Genomic DNA, 20863 nt, shown 5'->3' with positions numbered 1-20863 from the left:
AGCAGGCGGCAGCAGCAGAAAGGCTGCGCCCTCATTTCTTCATACGAGCATTAAACGTTACGTTAACCTGCAAGTCACACAAAGTTCAGCTGGTGGTTTGTAAATAGTACAACCTACGGAGAACGTAAGAACGAAACACTGCTGTCCCGGATGTAGCAGCGTGTTAACAAACGCTGTTACTTTGTTACTTCATGTGTTCTGACGCAAACGTCAGCTGGCTGCGCATCATCTCGTTCGCTACACAGTGATGAACGGCGCAACTTAAACGGTGCAGATACTGGAGCTGCTGCTGATCTTCACGTGGGAACAAAACTTTATGCTTGCTTTGTTTATTTATATTTTGTATATTGAATTTTTATTATTGAAACGCCGGATTTTGTGTTCTGTTTGAGATTTAAAGAGTCAAAACCAAATTTTAATTTTAAAAAAACATAAAGAGGGATTTCTAAAGCACAACAACAAATAATATTTTTTTATTTATTTTTATTCAATTCAATGAAAACATAATTGACAAATTAATCAATTATCAAAATAATTGTTTGCTGCAGCCCTACAGACCAGACATTTTGACGCCTTCTTTGGAGACCTCAGTCATGCTCGCCTCACAAGAGGTGAGAAGACAATACACACCTCAGCTTCAAAGGCAGACTGCCACCATTAAAACTGTTGGTTTGACAGATGAGGACCGCGTTGCTCTGCAGAGCTGCTCTGAAGACAGAGGAGCAGCTTCAGGCAGAGGCTGATCAGTATTAGGTGCTCCACAGAACGCCACTGGAGGTCCTTCCTACCGGTGCCATCAGCCTGTACAACTCCAACCCCCTCTGGGAGGGTCCACCTGCATCTGTCTTCTATAGTGCATGTGTATATGTATGTACATAGAAAATAGTTGTATATGAATGTGTGTATGTGTTAAATGCTGGTATATATATATATATATATATAATATATATATATATATATATATATATATATATATATATATATATATATATATATATAATGTTACAAATGCGCATATTTCATGTCTGTCTGTGATAATATTTTCTACTGTTTTCCTCATCTGTGAGAGCAATCATAAATGGGTTTATGGAATGAATGTGATTAATAAAGCTTTTTGAATCTACCTACCAAGAGCATTCACTGTTCTGAGCAGTTCTAATGCTCCTGGACACGATCTAGAATAAAACTGACCTCATCGCTTCAATTCGCAGGAAACCTTTACCATACTTGACTCTTTCTGTCTTCTGTCTTTCAGTTTTTTCATTACCAGGAAGACAAATAAAGTTTCACCGTACTTCTAGTAACTTCAGACCGTGTGTATTTTACTGCAGTCGGCTAAGGTCTCAAGTGTCTTGTACTTCCAGTGCTTCGTGTACTTCTACTTCTTCCTCGCTGGTTCGGATTAGCGGGGTTACAGCGTCATGTCGCTACATGGAGGAGACGCGTCAAGGCTGCTGGGTGGGGTCAGGGTCCACCTTCCACCGCTTTGATTGGATAACGCTCGCGTCACTCAGGGGTTAACCCGCAGGTCATTGGTCAGCGGAGTTCCCCTTCTTCGTACCCTCTGTGGAGATCCGGAGCTCGGGTTCGACTTTGTGGCTACTGTCGTGCGGTCCAACTTTGCCGGGGTCAAAGTAGGTTCGACCAGAGGAGGTACTGGTCACACTTCTAACAGCGGGAGCCAGTCGTAGCAGGCAAGTGTCAAAGTTCTTTGGTTTTGAAACTTTTCCATCACCGGAGACACTTCGGGGGAAGAAAATGGCAGACAGCGATGAGCAGCACGTTTCTTCCACCACTCTGTTTAGCGACGAGCTGCACCACTACCAGGCCGAACGGAACCTCGACCTGGACCAGCCGAAAGCGGAGCTCTTCAACGCGGTTGAAGATGACATTGTAGACTTGGTCGGCGGGGCAAGGGACGCCTTGGAGCGGCACAAAGCTGAAGATAGTGCGCCACGGGAGTTCACAGAAACTTCTGAAGAAGAGCCGGAACCGTTACCCGAACCAGAACCGGTGTCAGTGCCAGAACCCAAGCCCAGGGCGGAGAATGCGATCCCAGACTCCACCAACTCTTCTCTTGTTCCCGAGAATCAGTTGATTGCTGAGGAGGCTGAGGTCGTGGCTCCCAAAGCCGAACCGGAGAGTACCAAGCCCGTCCCGGAGCCACAGGCTGTCCGTGAGCCAGAACCTGCCGCGGAGAGCGACGCCCTCCCAGCGGCTGAACCGCGGAAAGCAGCAGATCAACCTGCGGTGACGAAGGAACGACCGGCTACGGCATCTTGTGAGTATTTAACGAAAAAAAAACACGGAAAAACACCCCAGCTCTTTTCTCTTTAGCACCGGAACCCGTTCAACCAACAGAACCTCTCTTTTTTTTAGAAGAATGACATTTAACCGAGCTGCCTCTTTTCCGGTAATTCTCCACATAACTAGCCGGTGGCTGCGCGTCTGGTCTGGCTTAGCTGAGTGTATATGAACGCCACATGCAAATCAGACGAGCGGGCTGAACATCCACCACCGGTGGGTTGATGCGGTTTGATCCACCGGTACCGACGGTAACCACAGTAACGTGGTGATTTCAACCGGGCGTGGACGCTGGTGCGGCTCGTCGGCGTAATGGTTAATGTTTGCCGGTTAGCGGGCTGCAGAGGCTCTAAGGGGAGCGGGTGGTTCTAACCCGAGTCGCTGTTTGACGCGTCAGTGCGAACAGAACCTCACCACTTTAGTTCACCATAAGTCATTTAGTTTTGAAACCGGGCCGATTTCCCATTTTTGGGGCGCGGCGGCCGCGTTAGCTGCCGCCGCGCCGCGCTGCGCACGCGGCCCACCTGTTCCAGCCACAGGAAGCTAGCGCGAGCTGGCGGGTTGCACGTCTCAGCCGCCAACGGCGTCAACGTAGCGTCTGCTCTGTGTCCCTTTGGCTTTTTGCTCTATTAAACGTGGATTGTTTTTTTCTCGTTGTTTTTTGTTTTATTGCGGCGGACTGAGCTGCGCCCATCTGCTGCGTGTCTCTGCGCTGCGGGCCTGGCGTTGCTAACGGTAGAGGCTAGGCCAAGTTCCATTGTCGGACGCTGGATTTTTTTCTTTGTGTTAAGAACAAAAACGAAGCTGCGTCTTGCGGCTAAAATATGTCTGATCTGGATCAGGTAATCACAAACCGATCCAAAAACGACCCGTTGTATGAGGTTCTCTATCAGTTTAGTTTAATTCCCGAGCTCACTTCATTGACCTGAGCTGTGGTGTTTTGGAGTAATTATTTACAGAAATCAGTCCGTAAACGGCCGAAATATGTCTTTTAAATGGGGGGGGGGCATGTGTGTTAGGCAAAGGCTTGTCCGATAATGGAAGCAAGGTTAATATTGGAACCCGGAGATTAGTAACAACAAAGGAATCCGCTGTGCGTCCACTCCCTGTCGCCTTCCCCGCATATCTCTGTGGCTTTAGAACGATTTCAGCGCTTTGACTCATCCTCCCTCCTCACATCCAGCCCACATCAGGGACCGTGTTTTACTGTTGACACGGTGGATGTGGCAGAGAGCAGGTAAACAGGCCTGTCTGGCCTGGAGCAGCAGGGCGGGGCCGCTTGGCAAGGCCCCTGACGGAGGTGGATCCACCAGAGGCTCTGGTTAAAGCGGCGCAGCCTGAACAAAGAGCAACACGATCGCATCCCTCAGCGCCGCAGAACCAAACGCAGCGTCCTCTAGCTTCTCTGCTGTGTCCAGGTTTGCTTAAAATGACTTCAGGCGTGGTTTTTCATTGTGTTCCTCAGAGTCACGTGATGAGCCCTGGATGTGTTCTCTGCTGCCGTCCTGTTGTAACCTTGCAGCCCTTCACATTTAGCCTCCATGTGACAGGCTGCTTAATCGTCCGTCACACAACAGTCGCTGGCCGCCTGTGTCATGTTTGTGGGTCACCTACATCCGTCAGTGTGTGTTTGTAAAGCTGCTGAGGTGGAGCTTACAGCTCCATGTGTGAGCTGACTGCTGTTTCTTTCACTGCGTCCTGATGAACAGAACCACACCCAAACCAACCCCCACCAGGCTTTAGTTCTGTCACTCTATCCAAAAATGAGACGTGAAGAAGTTTCATGAGAGTCACATGTTAAACCATTTCAAATCTGGCCACTTTATCACTGAGATGAAAGCATAGAGAAACATGATACTCAGCCTTGATGTGCTGATTCATCACATTCAAGCTTTACCAAGCAGAAGTCTGCAGTGTTTTCTGCCTGAAGGCTTATTAGCTCTGTGCTGCCATTAGTATGATCCCCTGTAATTTACCTCTGAAAACGTTTTAGAAGGTCTGTATAGCTGACACTCCCGTCCCTAGGATGAACACCACTGTAAAGCACTAGTTACTGTAGGTGAGGTGACTCCTAACCCTCCAAACGTTGGATTAGGTAACGTTCGATAAACAGACTTGGCTCCTTAACTCAGGTTATTAGTGGAATGACAGTGGTAACGTGTTGTCTGGATAAGTTCTCTCTTTGTAACATTAACTAAATGGGAGCAAGTTCTGCCTTTAGTTTAGTTCTGCCAAGACAACAGTCTTGTCTGACAAACATGAGGCTCTGTTTTACAAGATGGCAGAAGGTGGGTCTCTGGATTGTGGTCACATTGTTCTCCCTGAGACAGAATTGTCTGCATGTAAAGCAGGGCTGTGAACCTGTTGGGTCCGAATGTTTGGTTCCTGCAAACGCCAGCAGACCTGCTTTGTTCACGAAATGTGTGTTTTCTCGCAACAGAAAACAAGAAACCAAAGATCATGAGGCTGCCTGCTGATAACTTGTGCTAAGTGAACGGCATCATTCACAAGGATGTGTGTCCTAAAATCATTAGCTTTGGAACCAGAGAGCAGGAGGAGATGGAGGTGAGGTACCTTCAAGGATCCCCAGTCAGCTCTGTAGTTGCATCGCTGGCAGCAAAATGTGCTCGGTCAGCTTGTTGGATCCGGTTAGCTCAGCAGAACAGCAAAGCGGGGCTGAGGTTCTGGTTGCAGCTGCACCGTGCTAATTTCACTGCATGTTAATGTGAAATGTGTCTCCTTGATTCTAGGTTTCCTTCAGCGCTGGAAGTTAAACCTCGACAGTAGAGGTAACAGAGCCCGTTGAGCTAATGTGAAGAATCAGCATCTAATGAAAATCAGATCATAGCATTTTCAAACCATCATTCAAGATTAATGCAGATATTTGACTGTGATTGTCAAAACTTGATTCTTCTTTCACTCTCAGAGCCTCCTGTGGATGTGGGTTTGGACTGAATCTGTTCTGGTTCTGAACTGATTGAAATGTTGTTCCTTCATCGTGTTAACTGCTTTGTCTACTTGGTTACCTGCTAATTTCCTTTCAGTCTCTTCGGGGATAAGGAAGCTGGTCCATGACTCTGCTTCACCGATAAGACCAGCTCAATCATTGTTCAGTCTCTTGTAATCTGTGGATGGGGCCGATTAGCTTTATGCTTTATGCCCATCGTCCTGTCCATGTTCTTCAGTGTGGGCTCTGCCGTAGCCTGTCAGTATCAGGATGTGGAGGGTAGAAGCTGTGTTACTGGTCACCCTTTACCAGTAATCTGTACATTGCTTTTGCAGCAGGTAAACTTGTTTTTCATTGGCCTTTTCTTCCTGTCACATGTTGAACATTGCTTTTATGTTTCTTTTCCTGTAATAAACAGTTTAACACACATTGCTGCTCATCACTCTCTGTTGAAAGCACAGTGGAGGTTTTGATGAACTAAGTGATCTTAGTGCAGTGGCTAGCACTATCGCCTCACAGCAAGAAGGGCGTGGGTTCATTTCCCCTGTGTCTGTGCGGGTTCTCTTCGGCTGAGTGTGTGTGTGTCTGTGTGTGTGTGCGTGTGTCTGTGTGTGTCTGTGTGTGTGTGGCCCTGTGATGGACTGATGATCTGTTCAGGGTGTACCCTATGCCCCGCCTCTTGTCCTGGCTGGGATAGGCTCCCCTGCGACCCACCATGGTAATAAGTGTCAGAAAATGGACGCTCTTGTTCACAGTATACAAGTGTTTTGTTTGGTCTGGATGGATAATCTCAAGCATTGTACTCTTGGGCAGGACTTCCTGTCATGTCAGAGGTATTAGAAACAATTACGCGTTATCACCTCCTTATCAGTGAACGGGGAATTCTTTCCATCCTTGTCACGTCTCAGAGCTGCTTGGCCGGACGCTTTCGGCTTCGTTATCAGATGTCATGTTTCTTACTGTGTGACTTTTACTTATCTGTTCAACCTGCTCTGAAAACCTGTCTTTGACGAGACGACGACGAGAGATGGTAGGAGGCTGATATCCATAGTGTTCAGATGTTTGAGTACATAAATCACACAGACCTCATTTATACCTGACTCAGTAACTTTAAGCATGTAGAGCCAGCGAGTCTCCTTCCTCGGTGTGATGAGGTTCTGGTTGCCATGTGGTTCTGGTGCCAGCTGACTTCCATACGATGCTCACAGTGGGATTTATTGTGATCTTGCCTGCGCTTCCTTGTCTGATCCACTCACTTTCTGCTGCTTCCTCTCTTTTTTCCACAGATGTACCTTCTCTTTCTACAGCTCAACCTCTTCCTCTGATGCAATTCCCTACAGGCAAGTTTTCCCTGCTTGCTGTGTTTGTGTCCTTGTTGCTTATTTTCTCTCACCACTAGTCTTTCTTTTGTTCTTATGCTGTCTTTTTAATGTAAGTCACACGAATCACCTGTAGCATGTGAAGAGCTTTAGATTCCTGCCACCTGTAGCATATAAGATACTTGTCACCGTCTCTGAAACACTAACTCCATCGTTTGAATTGCTTGTTATGCTGTGGCTTGTGATTGTTGTTGTTAAGTAGACTGACATGAACTTACTTGTAGATTGTAGAGCATAATGATTCTCCTCACTGACTAACTGATCTTGGTGGATATTTAGAAAACATGCTTTGAGAGGAATCATTATCTGCACCACTTAACAATTTGGGCATGTTGATGAAATTATCCTACAAGCCTGTTTCATGCCAGGTTAGTCCACTAGACAGTGCTGTTCATGTTGTTTGTAGCAGATCCTTTACTCTCCCAAAAACTGAAGTCATTTGTTTGTATCACATTTTAATTCCCAGAAACCAGAACTGTGTCTCAGATGACACATCCACCAGTAGGCCTCACAACCTTTACAGGTCTTCCTGGCCCAGTTAAAGTAACTATTACTTTAAATCAAAGTCGTCATTAATTCAAATAGAGCCAATTGAAGTGAGTGAAATTTAGAACTCTGCTAAGCATCAACCCCTGTATGTAAAAACACAAGTAGGAATTGCTCTTTTGGTGTTTCTGACATCTGTTTTTAAAGCCAGTCCATTTATTTCTAGCTTTTTTCAAAAGGTTCTGACCCTGTAAACCTGTGGATAGTAACATAAATGCTACACTTATACCTATTTCCATATCATATTTTATTTGGAGTATGTGATCTGCCACCCACAGCCATCATTTTAACAGCAGCTGACTGGTTTTAATATTTGATTCTTTTTTACAATGATTTAGTGACTGTTCTACCCAGGTGTGGTGGGCACTGTAAGGAATGGAGTATGTCTTTGATATGTGCTGTATTGCATTCTCCCTCCTCCCTCTCTATTCAAGCACTTGGGCAGAAGGGTGACTCCCCTGCTCCCATCTCTCCTGTCTCCCCTCTTCACTCCCCCGACTCTCTGGAAGAGCTCTCTCTGACTGAGAGTCCCAACCAGCCCCCTGCTCTGGGATCTGCTGCACCTTTGGGTCCCTTCTCCACCAAAGCCCCTACTGATCAATCCAAGGACATGCTTTGGGAGAGTGAAGAGGGTGACTCTGGACCCGACCATAGTAAGAATAAGGAAGACCTGCTAGATGGGTTAGCTGCTCCTTACCTAAGTTTAGGGAAAGACCCAGGGCCTTATAACGCATGTGAGGACAGCGGAGTTTCCTTTTCACCTGAAGAGAAGCTAATGAGCTCAGATAGGTCATCAGACACTGGTCATTCCCCTGTGAACCCCAAGGTGATGGTCCATGAATCTGACCTTGCACCCTCTAACCCAACAGAGCACTGGGATTCACCACTGCTAGCATCTCAAGACAGTGCCAAGGTCTCCATGGATAATCTCTCCAAGGACTCAGCCTCTATTGGCTCTTCTAGGTATGAGGCAGACCTGCATAGCAACCAGTCTGATGAAGATGATGACTTGATGTATGAGGTGAAGAAGAATAATCCATTTGAGGGTTACTCCCCACTGGCAGATAGTGGCTACTCCCATTTTGGAGACTCAAAATCTGATAGCAGGACCTCAAAAATGTCAGAGAGTCCAACACCAGACCTGGTGCAGTATGGGCAGACTGGGGAATCCCAGGATAGCCTGCTATCTTTTACAGATGAGGGGAAAACTCTGGAGATGGGCAAGATGACTGCGGAGTCAGTCATGAAGTCTGTCAATCAGTTCTCATCCAGTTTTAAAGATAATGATGCAGAGGAAGAAGATGATCCTGCTTTGCCAACATCGCTTCCAGACATCCTGAAGTCTTCTCCCCTTAACACTGACAAAATGGATTCTGGATCTTCTGAGGGAAGCCCCGAGGAGCAGAGTCCTATCCTAGAACGTAGGATGATGGAGTCCCCCAACCCTCCAATCAATCTCTCAGCCAACAATCCATTTGTGTTTGATGCCAAAGTGTCCCTGCTGAAGGAGATGGCTGAGGAAATGGAAGAGAGAGCTGCTGACAAAGCAAAAGTCCAAGAGGATCAAATCTTTGGAGCCTTTGACCTTGTCAAAGAGGCGGGAGAAACGACACCAACTAAGGTCAAGGAAGAGGAAACTGTCACAATTGACCAGAAATACTGGTTCTCAAGTCATGATTCTCCTAAAATGACCGAAAATTTTGAGTCACTTGACTTTCAAAATAACACAGCAGCAGCTGAGGATTCAGATTCAGAATCGCCGACAGCAGACTCTTTGTCTCCAGTCTTAGAAGCTATGGCCAAAAACCCTGCCAGCTTCCAAGTGGAAATTGAGAGGAAAGACCTGAAGATGGAGGTTGAGGAGGCAGAAGTTGCTGAGGAGGTCTCTGAGCATGAGGTGTCCTCTGAGGAGTTCGAGTTCATTGAGCGGCCACCCAGAGGTGTCATTGATGAGTTTCTAGAGGCTCTAGATACTTCAAAGTTTGCTTCCTCCAAGGCCCCAGAGATTTTGATGGATGATGATCTCAGCTTTGGGCACAAAGATGTGTCTCCGGTTTCTGCTCTGCCTTTGAAGCCCCCACCCCCAGAGGCTGAAGAGGTACCAAGTCAGAGCTCCTACCTCCTCCTCACCCAGGCCTCCACCCAGAAGGGCAAGGCTGAGCTGGAGAAGCCTGACACTCAGCAGCCCCCACCCCAAGCTCCACCTGCCCATTCCCCAATTCGCAAAGCAGAGGAAGCAGCCACTAAGAAGAATGTGGAGGGCGGCAATCTGTTTAAGATGCCAAGCGTGAACATACAAGCAGGTAAAATAGCCCAGTTCTGGCATGGAAACCTCCCCCCATCTTCCTCAGTTTTTACTATTGGCACTTCCATGTTCATCGGCATCATCTTCATTCTTTGGTTCTCCTCAGTTGTGTTCTCCATCAAACCACAAGCAGCAAAGTTAAATCCCATCACCTTCTTCTTATGCTCAACTCTTTGTTTCCGCATCATCCTTTGTTGCATCTTGTTTTAAGACTAACCCCTGCATTTTGTTTTGTGAGGATTAGTTTGTGTGTCTGTGTTTGTTGTGGTGCAACCTTCTACTTTTGCTCTTTCTTTATCAGTGTCATATTCGGTATGGTCTCATCTCATCTATTCAGTTCACAATGTAAATCCCCCTCATTTCTGTACTATGTTGAATATTTAATGTGGCCAGTTACAGATGAGGTCAAACTGTGTTCATGGAACATGGTTCTACAAACACTTGTGCACATTTCCCCACTAAACATTTTTGCTGTCAGCTTGGATTCCTTACAGTCTGCTTTTAGCTTCTTCCCACTCTGGAAATAACCCAACATACCAACCTGAAACCCAAGTCTACCTTAGAGATCCCCAACACCCACTTATGACTACACACATGCTGTCGCCGCTCTATTTTACTGTGGTCTGCAATGATCCCACACCCTGTTACACATGGTGACATCAGACATGGGCCTGAGGCTGATAACCTGCTGATAGCATTTGTACCAAATGTCATGAACTATGGCCAACTAATTTAAAACGAGTTCTGTACAGATCACTGGTCTATTAAAAGCCAGTCTGGGCTCTTTATTCTGGGAGACCCAACCTAAATGTTGAGGTAAATACGAAGCACCAGTGATGCCTAAGTGAAGCTCAGTTGTTCCATGGGGTAGTTACTGAATCTGAGCTGTGGTGAGGATTTAGGGAAGTTAACAACTTGTAGATCTAAACAGCGTTTAGATTCATTTTAATAGATGATTGACTCAGTTAAGCTGATATCAGTCGCTCACCTCCACCACAGGTGCTGTATAACTTAAGCAGAACCGACTTTGCTCTGTGGGATGAGCTGATGAGGCTTTAACTGTGCGTGTGTGTGTGTGTCTGTGTGTTAATTAAAGCCTCCTCCTCCCTGCATTGCGACACTGGCAGGTCCACAAAGGCTTCTCTGACCCAGAAACCACTCAGCCAACGGTCCTCATCACACAACTTGAGGTGCCGAGCTGTGATCGTAAACATCCCACATCCATTATTTTACTTTGCCAGCTTTACAACGATGTGAGGTTTAAAGGGACACAAAACAGGAACAGGATGATCACAATTCTACCAATAAAACATTTTGTTTTTTAACAGTTTTTTTACCTCTCAAATTGTGATCATTGTGTCATATAACTATAAAAAAAATAATCCAAATGAAACAAGGTCAAATGTATAAACTGACTGATCTAATTTTAAGAAGGCAACAGCATATTTCTTAGATCCTTAACTTTTTTTAATAAATGAGTGAGATAAAAGATGCAGGGGGCAGATCTGAAACTCTTGTCCAGAGAAGCAGTGGGTTATACACTAACGGTGTATATGTGACTTGCTTAATGGCTCAGCGGGTGTCTTGTGGAAACCAACTCAAAGGTTGCTTAAATGGCATCCATTTATAGGTAAATGAGCTGAATGCAGTGATTCATAAACACACCGTTCTCTTAATGGAGCTTCAGGAGAGTTTGTTTTTGTAATCCTTCACATCTAGTTTGGACGTGGCACATAGGAAGTTATCTGACTGGGCTCTACGTGCATGGGCTCAGTGACTCTTGTGTCATCAGCAAGAGAACAAAGTGACTCAGGTAAAAGGTCACAATGTGCTGCTTCAGCCTCGACAGACTGATAAGAATTTGAAGATCGATTAATGAATGTCTTGATGGTTTTATGTAACTCTACCCAATGTTGGACTTGTGTTTTTCCCTAAACCATGTCTAGAGTAAAGTCTGCTGCTCAGACCTGCCTCAGAGACGTCAGTACATTGTTTCTGAGCACATTTGTCGCTTTGATTTTATTTTTTAACCTGTTCTTAGATTTTGTAGTTGATGTAAATTGTCTTGAAAGGCTTATGAATAATACCAGTGCCCTCTAGTGAGAGAAGTAGTTCATGACCATACAGATAATTCCAATAGTCACTCCTGTTTGTTTAAGTCTACAGAGCAGATGATGTCATAGTATCAGCTGGAAAATGAGCAAATTCAGCAGGATTTCAATGGCTCTGATCCGTCTAACATTTATGAAGGTCTGGTGTAATAACACTGAAAAACAAACTTAAAAAGCTAATGTTAATTACTCAAATCAGTCTAAAGGTCCAACGTTCACTTCCAACGTTCACCCTTGACCTTTCATGCCCTTTGATCTGGCACCAACAGGCCTGTCGGTAATCGATCCATGAATGCTGACATTGTCTATCAGGTTCCCTCCGTCTTCATCCTGTAACATCCAGGTAATATTTAACTGTCAGAATAATTTGAAAACACTCCAGGCTCCAGGCAGCACGAGCCACTGTTTAATCATTCAGTCATTTACATTGGGACTTAACTAGTGTCAGAGCTCAAACCTCCCCTGTGAACCTCCCGTTTCCCTTATGTCAGAAAGTGAACGCTTATTACGCCTATTATAGTTGCTGCGTCAGAGCGCTGGCAGCAGACGATCAGCTGACAGCGCTCTTGCAGGACAAACTCCATCCACACGCTCGGGCTCTCCCCTCCCTCTGCTCCTTCGTCGTCCTCCTCTTCCTCCTGCCCTCGAGCCCTCGCTTACACTGACTGCCTGTGTGTGGAATGTGTGTTAGCTGATCAGACAGCATGGAGAACGACTCTGTGGACAAACGAAAGAGCGAGCCTGCTCCGAAGCACTGGAGAGAACAGGGTACGCGTCCGCCTTTGTCTTCCTGCAGCCTGTGGGACAGTTGCTGTGCTGAGGGTGACGCTGCTGGCTGCCTGTTTTCCTTCTGCCGTGTTGGCTGCTCGGTTGGTTCTGCTGATTAGAAGTGCGACCTATGGCTCTGTCTGTCTGTCGATTCAAATGCAGCCTATGCAACTAAGCTTCATAGATTTTGTGAACGCGTTGGGCTGAGTTTGTACACTGAAGTACTTAAAATATTATTATACAGAGCTTTATTCTTTGAATTGTTATGAAGCTTGTGTGGCTGCAGAACAGGACGCTTCAGCTACTTTTTAAAACTTAGGCTCATTTCTGTTGTCTGGTCTCTCGGGACCCAGACTTTACTGCATGCTCTCGGGTCTCGTCCTTGAACCATTGCTGCAGCTCTGGGACCTTTGGACGGTTACTTACTGTGACCAAAGGTGGACAGTGCAGAAGAGGGGGAGGGGTTTGTGTGGGCAGCGACGTAATCAGGCAGTGGGCTGATTGGCTGGCGAGTGATATGCTAATGAGGCAGAGGAGCTTCTGCACAGGCTCTGCTGTGTTTGGTATTGAATGATTGGTTCAGGGTTGATTAAATCCGGAATTACTGGTGATGTACAGTTTCACTGGAGGCAGCTTGTCCCTTAGGATGTAACTTTTAGGTTATTATAAATATTAGTGTTTGTCTAGTCTCTGGTTGGTTTGGATTGCATTGGTTATTTATTTTCTTTGTTATTTTGAGTTGTCAGAACTAAACTAAGACTTTAAATAAATATTCCTAGGCTGTCAGCACCATTCTCTTTTTGCTGGTCATCCAGGCCCAACATTTGTCTCATCATCTGAAGCTGCCGTGCCGCTGCCTCTTCCTGCGCAACACTGAAGCCTTTGTGCTGTGTGCGAGCTTCATAACAGTCTGTTCATTAGGCGTATTTCAGCGAAGGCAGTGTGTTGTAGAGCATGACTGAAATAAGCCGCTGTCTCTCAGAGCAGGACGGAGTCGCGTTGTGACTCAGCACAATTATTGTACAGACCCAAAGATGAGGAACTTTGCGGCTCAGTCGTAAAAATGAATCACATCTGTACTTATCACAAGTAAGCTTGTTCAACTGCATAATAATCAACATCATAGATAATGCTTCACAAATTATCTGCTGACAGCGAATAAACATTAACATTAAACCAACGTTTTAATGTGATTCTAAACATCTAGCTCAGGGTGTTTTGTGATCAACACAGAGAAATAAAGTTAGATGAGACAGTTTTATTTTCCTGTACATTCTGGTTAAAACCTCTGGCCATCAAACAGTCAGCCAGTAAACTGCTGATCATGGAGAATTATGCTAACGCTGACAGGTCGTCTCACTTTGTAGAGGGTCACATTTTAAATACAGTCGCATCAGGTTTTGTTACTGGAAACAACCCTTTCTGTCATTTCTGCTGAAGTGTGACCATGTGACAGGAGTTTTAAGTGCTTCAGTTTGTACAAGGGTTATTGTTTGTTTCAGTCCCTGAAACTGTGACTGACTGTAGAAATGATTGCTACCCTACAGCTTTCATAGACGTTGATCTTCAATATTAGCTCATTCATTATGAATGAAGACTCTTGTTCACATTGTCAATAATGCAGCTTCTCTAAAGGAAACGTTGCTCTAGTTAAAGTTCCTTGAGCTCAATAATAGACTTTTGTTGATGTTGAATAAAACAAGACACAGCCCAGTTGACAAAGAATGCAGCCCTGCTCAGAGTGATAGTAACCTGATGATTGTCTCTCCGCTGGGGAGAGTTTTCCAGGCCTGATGCATGTATTTGTTTAGCTCCTAGTTTTCAATAACAGGAATGTAGTGAAGTCCAACAATCTGCTGTGAATTGCTTCATTTATTAAAGCAATTGTCGTAAGAAAACAAAATGTAAATACACTACACTGAACCAGTGGGTGCAGTGGGTTGTGTGGACCCACATGAAAGAATATTGTAGGAAAACAGCGCTGATGGTGCTGGTTCCTGCTCAACTTCCACCAGTCACTTTCAATCATTCATCCATCCATCGATCACCATTCATCCACACGTCAGTCATTAATCAATTTATACATCAATCATCATTTATTCATCCACCCAACCCCACCCATTAGAAGTCATCATCATTAATCCATCGATCATCGTCATCGATCCATTGATCGTCGTCCACCCAGAGAGGCCGATCTGCGCATGTCTCCCTCTCTCCCGCTCCTCCCCAGTGTCTCTCCACCCTCGCTCTTTCCCGTCGTCAGGCGGAGCCGCTGCGCTTCTGCTGGTTGACGGTGGTTCAAGATGGACGCCAAGCGGGGTTAGTCTGAGCCTTTTGTGCGCCTCGTTCCTCTTAAAAAGCGGGGGCCGCGGACTGTTGTGTCATTTGTAGCTTTTGTTGTATTTGCTTAAGTAACGCACTGTGGTTCTGCTTGGTGCGGGCAGGGAGTAAGCCGGACCGGGCCGACCGCCGAGGTCATGCCGGACGGTTTGACGTTACGTCCCCGCGCGTGGTGGTTGTCAGTCCGAACCCCGGGAAAATAACAAAACTGATTTGGACCGTGTTGGGGGAGGCGGGACCGCGATGGAATGAGAATACTGCCGGTGCTGAAACGAGACCAGCGACGGGGGCTGAGCTAACCAAGACGTGGGGTCTATTTATAGCCGGGTCCGGCGCTGCTAGCACGCCTGCTACCATATGTAGCCTGGTGGCCGCTTTTGGACCCCAGGTCCATCTCCTCCACCCCCCCCCCCCGCCCTGGTGCGAGCACTTCCGGCTGCGGCTTTGGGTCCAGACGGCAGTTCCGCGTGGAGACTTGCGAAGCTAGCGGCGCTAGCACGTTGCTGCCGAGCGCTAGTTGGGGGCTAATGCTGCAGAGCTAGCTGGGGCCTGACGCTGCAGCATTAGCCCCCAACTAGCGCCGACGGTATGGAACGGTTGTGCTGGATTTATTAGAGAATAATTGACACGCAGTAAAAAAAAACAACTTTCGGCGACAGTTAAAACGTCTCAACCTAGAGTGTGTTGCTCTGGTCACGGGTTTTGGCTTTTAATAGTTTTATATGTGAATTTGCGTCTGTTGTTGGAGCGTGAGGAGTCTGTTCATTAGCCTTGATGTGACCATCACACAGTGAACTGCCCGGTCTGACAGATGAACAGGTTCTAATGGGCATAATGTTTTCAGCCTCCAGATAACACAAATCCACATTTCTGTGGAGCTGAGCAGTTCCTGCGTCTGTCTCGTCTTTCTGAACTCGTTCTCCAGGCTCACTTTGCATTTTAATGTGACTTTAACTTGTTAGAAAACTCCGATAGACTTGTATATGTTTTAACGTTGGCCCACTTATAGTCTGTCAGTGTGAGGCAGAAACATTAAACCGTTAGATTCCACTGTCCACTTTGACGTAATGTTCTGCTGTCGTTCAGAGTCGTAGGAAATCCAGGAGCCTTCACTTCTAATATTGTCACTGACCTGCCTGGAATTCTCCTGAGAAATATAAGCGACGTTGGTAAATGCTCGCTTCCTGAGCTCCGCTGTATTAGAGTCTGATCTGTGAAGAGGAAGGAGCTCGTATCAGGCCCCAGATCTGTGCACGTCCAGCTAAAAACTGCTTCTACCAGTTGAATGTCTGATGTCAAATGGGCACAGGCATCTGAATCAGACGTCAACCCTGAAGTCTCAGTGTGACAAGTTTATAACTAAAAATTTTAAGTTGTATGACTTGTCATGTTATGCAACTTTTCTAACATGGCAGACGCTGGTGTTGCGTCACTTTTAGGTCGTCATTGTGACCTTGGGGGTGAGAAGTGGTGGAAAGATACTGAAGCATCCTACTGCAGGGCTTTTAAAGTTTGGGGTCCTCAGATGCTCTGTGACCTCTGACCCTGCAGCAGTGTTGAGAGATGGAGATGCTGCTGACATGCGCAGTCCATGTGATGGTCAGTTGAGAACTGCAGCAGAAAGGCTGAGGTTTAGCTGTGGGCAAAGTTCGTTGATGCATTGAGCTGAGATTGGAGGTAATGTAGGCATTTGCTGCTCTATTGTCAACTGTAATAGTTGTAAATCGAGGTATTAAATTCTGCTTGGACGTAATTAACTTGCACAGATCTTCAGGTGAGGTTGAAGTAAAGCACCACAACACCTGGAGGTCATCTGTGATTTAGATTCACACGTTCACTGCATAGAGATGCTGCGTTTGCGGAGCTAAACTCAGATTCCTCTTTTCCCTTCTTCTCAGTGGTGGACCTTCTATACTGGCGCGATGTGAAGGCCACGGGCGTGGTGTTCGGTGCTGGCCTCCTGCTGCTCCTTTCCCTGACGGTGTGCAGCATCGTAAGTGTCAGCTCGTACATCGGCCTGGCTCTGCTCTCAGTGACCATCTGCTTCAGGATATACAAAGGCATCCTGCAGGCCATCCAGAAGTCAGATGAGGGGCATCCATTCAAGTGAGTCCCATCCCCCAACTCAATTGTTCTGTGCTTTTTTAATATCGCAGTAGTTTTTATTCTTAAAGTCGGTCAATGAGCTTCCATTTCTAATGTGAAGACCTTCCCAGGAACCAGCAACACGGCTAATGTCCAGGTAAAAGAGTAACTGGCCAGTTCATCGCGTAGAACCAGAAAATGGAGCTTTACCAGTAAAGCACGACTGTTAGTCTAAGTCAATGTTATTGGATTCTCTACTCCAGCGTGACAGAACACACATTTGTCTAGTGAACTTAAATCAGCTGTGCCTCTTTAGAATAGCATTTATTGGCATTGTCCTTCCATGAGGGTTCCTCTGCTTTCTTCACCCCCTTCTCCTGAGGTGTTCACTAAGCACATCATCTGTTGTGGCCATCTTCCTGATGTATTTGTGTACCTTGGTTGTTTCATCACGCTCACTAATCCTTGGCCTCCTTCCTTTCGCTTAGCGTACAGTCTCAGGGTGCTGGATTTGGGGTGAAACCCCATGCATTGTAAGGAGCTTCCTTGTCTTGTGTCAGTGGATTCCACCTCCTCTTTTGGCCAGCTTATTATGCCAGCGGGGTACCTGATGACTGGGAGGGCGTAGGTGTTTACTTTATTCTTCCCATTTATCTGACTTCTCAGAACTTGCCTTCCCCTTTCATCGTGGTTATCGTTTGCCTGTGGGATTCCAAGGTATTTGTAGCTGTCCTCCACATCTGCTATCTTGCCTTCTGGTAGTTCCGTCCCCTCATTCCTGACTACCTTTCCTCTCCCTGCTACCATCTGACCCCACTTCGAGGTCAATATCTTGTAGAGGAGATGTAGAGGAGATGGTTGATTTAGTAGTTGTTACCGCTGAGGGGGTTTACCGATCAGTGTTGCATAGTCTGGTCTTTAGGTCAGAATGTTTCTGTATCGTTTGTTGTATATTCTTTTTCTGTTGTTTCTGTTCTCGTGATTCTACACATTTCCTATTGCTGCGTCCTCCTTTTTTTTGGTTTGTTTTTTTGGTAGCTGCTCTGGTAAATAAATTTCCCCACTGGGTTAAATATTTTTTTTTTTTATTATACACAGTCCTAACCATTATGTCTGACCGGCCGTGCTCTGCTGTCTTTCAGGCAGTACCTGGACCACGATGTGTCACTATCTGAGGACATGGTCCACAAGTACAGCGACATTGTTCTCGCCAAACTCAACAAGATCACCGTTGAATTAAGGCGTCTGTTCCTGGTTGAGGACCTGGTGGATTCTATCAAGGTGAGAACAACTCTAGCTCACACAAACTGACACGGAGAATCATGCAGACGTAGACGTGCTGCTTTTCAAAGATCAGGTGCGTTGGAACAGAGCTGTGCAGTTGTCAAAGGCCTGTCAGCAGCTTATCCTCCGAGCCGCAGACCAAATACAGACACACACAGTTCATTAGCGCCACAGGACAGATTCCCATAACTGGTAAAATCATTGGATTCTTTTAATCCCATCAGGAGAAAGTCTGAGCCTCAGGAATGTTTTAGATCCTTGTCTCACTGTAAAACCTTACCAGTAGATCTTTGAAATGTCACATTTGATCTGCCTCCAGTTGTAAATCAGTGTTGCCTTCAGGTGTTTTTGCATCATTAATGCGACTAGAGGAGTGTCATGTGAACATTTCTATTGCAGCAGCTACAGGATTAAAATCGAAAGAAACTGGGAGTCAAAGCAGCAATAACTCTACCTTCACAGTTGATCATTTGAATGTGATTGAGATTACATTACCCTTTAGAGCTCAGCTTGCCACAGGCAGCGCTCGTTTTCGTAAGACAAACTGTGTTGATGCAGTTTGTGTCTTTGTAGACACTTGTATCAATCAGTGTCTTGATCCGTGAATTAGCTGGCAGCAAGCCTCAGCTCAGAATAAAGCTTGTAGTCATAGATTTGTTCCTCCTTCTGCAGTTTGCTGTGTTGATGTGGATCCTGACCTATGTCGGTGCCTTGTTCAACGGCCTCACTCTTCTCATCCTGGGTGAGAAGCTGTTCTCTCTCATCTTCTATTTAGCGCTAATTTCTGTAACATTTTTAAGGAGGCGCAAAGTGACAATGTTGCTTGTCTTTGTCTTGCACAGGCCTGATTGGAGCTTTCAGCTGCCCGATTATCTACGAGAAGCACCAGGTGAGAGCCTCAGTGATTACCTGCAATGCAGTGTTTCCACTGCTGGTTGCAAACAACACATTTAGGGTTGCATCAATGAATTGGCTTACCGATGATGGAAATTGATTGATAGTGATTTGCCGTTATCGATTAGTCAGGTTGCTCATTTTACGGCTGGCGAAATGCTGGAGAAAATAAGCCAAGCAGCACAGTGCTACACATTAATAAACAGCGCAGCTTAAACGGTGCAGACTCTGGTTGCTTCCTTTGTTTATTTATATTTTGTATATTGAAGTTGCAGCCCTAAACACATTACATCACAACAATAGACACTATATAGACTTTTTCTCACCCCTTCAGTGGTTTGTTTCCGGTTCAAGTAGTTGTCTGAGCCCTTCACACGTTGTTGATTAAACTTGCTTTGAATAAACTATAAAAATGTCATAATTTCAAAGTTTTGCAATGTGATTAAGAAAATGACAAACTGAAGTGACTGTTGTTTCCAGGCTCAGATTGACCATTACCTGGCTTTGGTCAACAACCAGATCAAAGATGTCGTCGGAAAGTGAGTAGCGTTTATGGATCTGCTGAGTTTTAGAGGCTAAAATGCAGATAGTCAAACATCACTGAGGTGCAATGTCAGGTAGGAACAGGTAGGAACAGGTAGGGGCCGGGGGGAGCGGGTGGCCGTTGATTTGTGTGAATCTTCTGACACTTTAATTTGGTCCCACAGGATCCAGACGAAGGTGCCGGGGATGAAGCGTAAAACAGAGTGAAGGTCACGACAGGTCGGGTTTGACTCGAGGACGTCCAGAGGGAAGGTTGCGATGTAAAGAAAGGCTGGAGGAGAGGAGGGGTCTGGCGTGTTCGCAGCCCTTCTAACTTTATTTGTCAGAAATACAGAAACACTTTTTTCCCAGTTTCCCTTTTTTGTGTTTTGTGGACACGTTGAAGCTGGTTCATGAGGCTGTGGTCGGCTCGATATTACGTCTTTGTTTTAAATTGAACTCTGAAACATTTGTTTCTGTGAGAGGTCAAAACTCATAGGAACAAATTCTTCTCCCCTTGACTCCCCCTCTCCACCCAGTGCATTGTGGGAGGCCACCTGCGCCTCCATCATCAGCTTCTTTTTCTTTGTTGTCTTGTTGGTGTTGACAAACGAGGGCAAGCGGCAGGCGGCTCCTGCTGAACTACAAGTATTTAGTGATTTTTTTATTTTGTTCATGGTGACGTTGGGGTTTAACCATCAAAACATTAATGGCTTCTGAGTAACAGCTAGAACATCTAGAAAACTATCAGACAAATAAACACATGCTCTCATCCAAGTGGTTATTTCCGCGTCATCGCAGCTGTGTAGAAATCTCTGGAAGGGAACGTTTACATCCATCACATTAGATTAAATATTGAGAAGTAAAACATAACCATCCTGTCTGTGGAGCCGACATCTTAATAAAGTTACTACTTGACGTGACTTTTGAAACCTTAAAGCATTTGTTTGTTATGCAAGTAAAATTGTGAATGATAAACTTCATATTTCAATTGTGACGATTAAAGCTTCCAGGCGGGAGCCGTGTTTGTGGAATGCGTTGTGAGATGTAAACTATTATCAATAAAGCTTCTAGACGAAGGAAGTCCCGCCTCCTCGTGTGTCTGTCACCTGGACGTGGACCAGCTGCTGCAGTTTGTCTCTGAATTAATATCACGTGGTTCAACTTCTCACGTAGTTTAAGACTTTGCACAAAGATTTAGTCGGTGAAACATTAACCTGATGCAAGTTTTGAAAGAGACGTGAGGTTACCGAAAATACAGGTATTAAAGCTTCTGCTGGTTTCCTGCCGTTCCCACGGGCCGAGCAGCAGCGGAGTCGAACAAGCAGCAGGACGACTGATGATCCCGTCAAAGCCGACGTGCAACTCTGCGGCCACT

General features: G+C 45.8%; 1 protein-coding gene across 8 annotated transcripts; it reads left to right on the top strand.

The window, feature by feature from the left end:
- The first annotated feature begins 1541 nt into the window (after window positions 1–1541).
- On the top strand, window positions 1542–20568 carry rtn4a (reticulon 4a). Of its 8 annotated transcripts, XM_029127359.3 has the most exons (10): window positions 1543–2281; window positions 6538–6591; window positions 7611–7829; window positions 8046–9479; window positions 16599–16806; window positions 17928–18066; window positions 18742–18811; window positions 18912–18958; window positions 19444–19502; window positions 19671–20568. In XM_029127359.3, exons 1-10 carry the CDS (start codon window positions 1759–1761, stop codon window positions 19711–19713), a joined length of 2796 nt encoding a protein of 931 aa, XP_028983192.1. In that variant the 5' UTR covers window positions 1543–1758; the 3' UTR covers window positions 19714–20568. The 8 variants fall into 8 exon arrangements, with proteins under 8 accessions (XP_028983191.1, XP_028983192.1, XP_028983193.1 ...); XM_029127358.3 differs by having other exon boundaries at window positions 1542–2281; window positions 7611–9479; XM_029127360.3 differs by lacking the exon at window positions 7611–7829.
- Window positions 20569–20863: the final 295 nt, after the last annotated feature.

This window comes from Betta splendens, chromosome 15 (assembly GCF_900634795.4).
Source record: "Betta splendens chromosome 15, fBetSpl5.4, whole genome shotgun sequence".
Classification (NCBI taxonomy): Eukaryota; Metazoa; Chordata; class Actinopteri; order Anabantiformes; family Osphronemidae; genus Betta; species Betta splendens.
The sequence above is the reverse complement of the archived record's forward strand: the minus strand, read 5'-3'. Positions and strand labels throughout refer to the sequence as shown.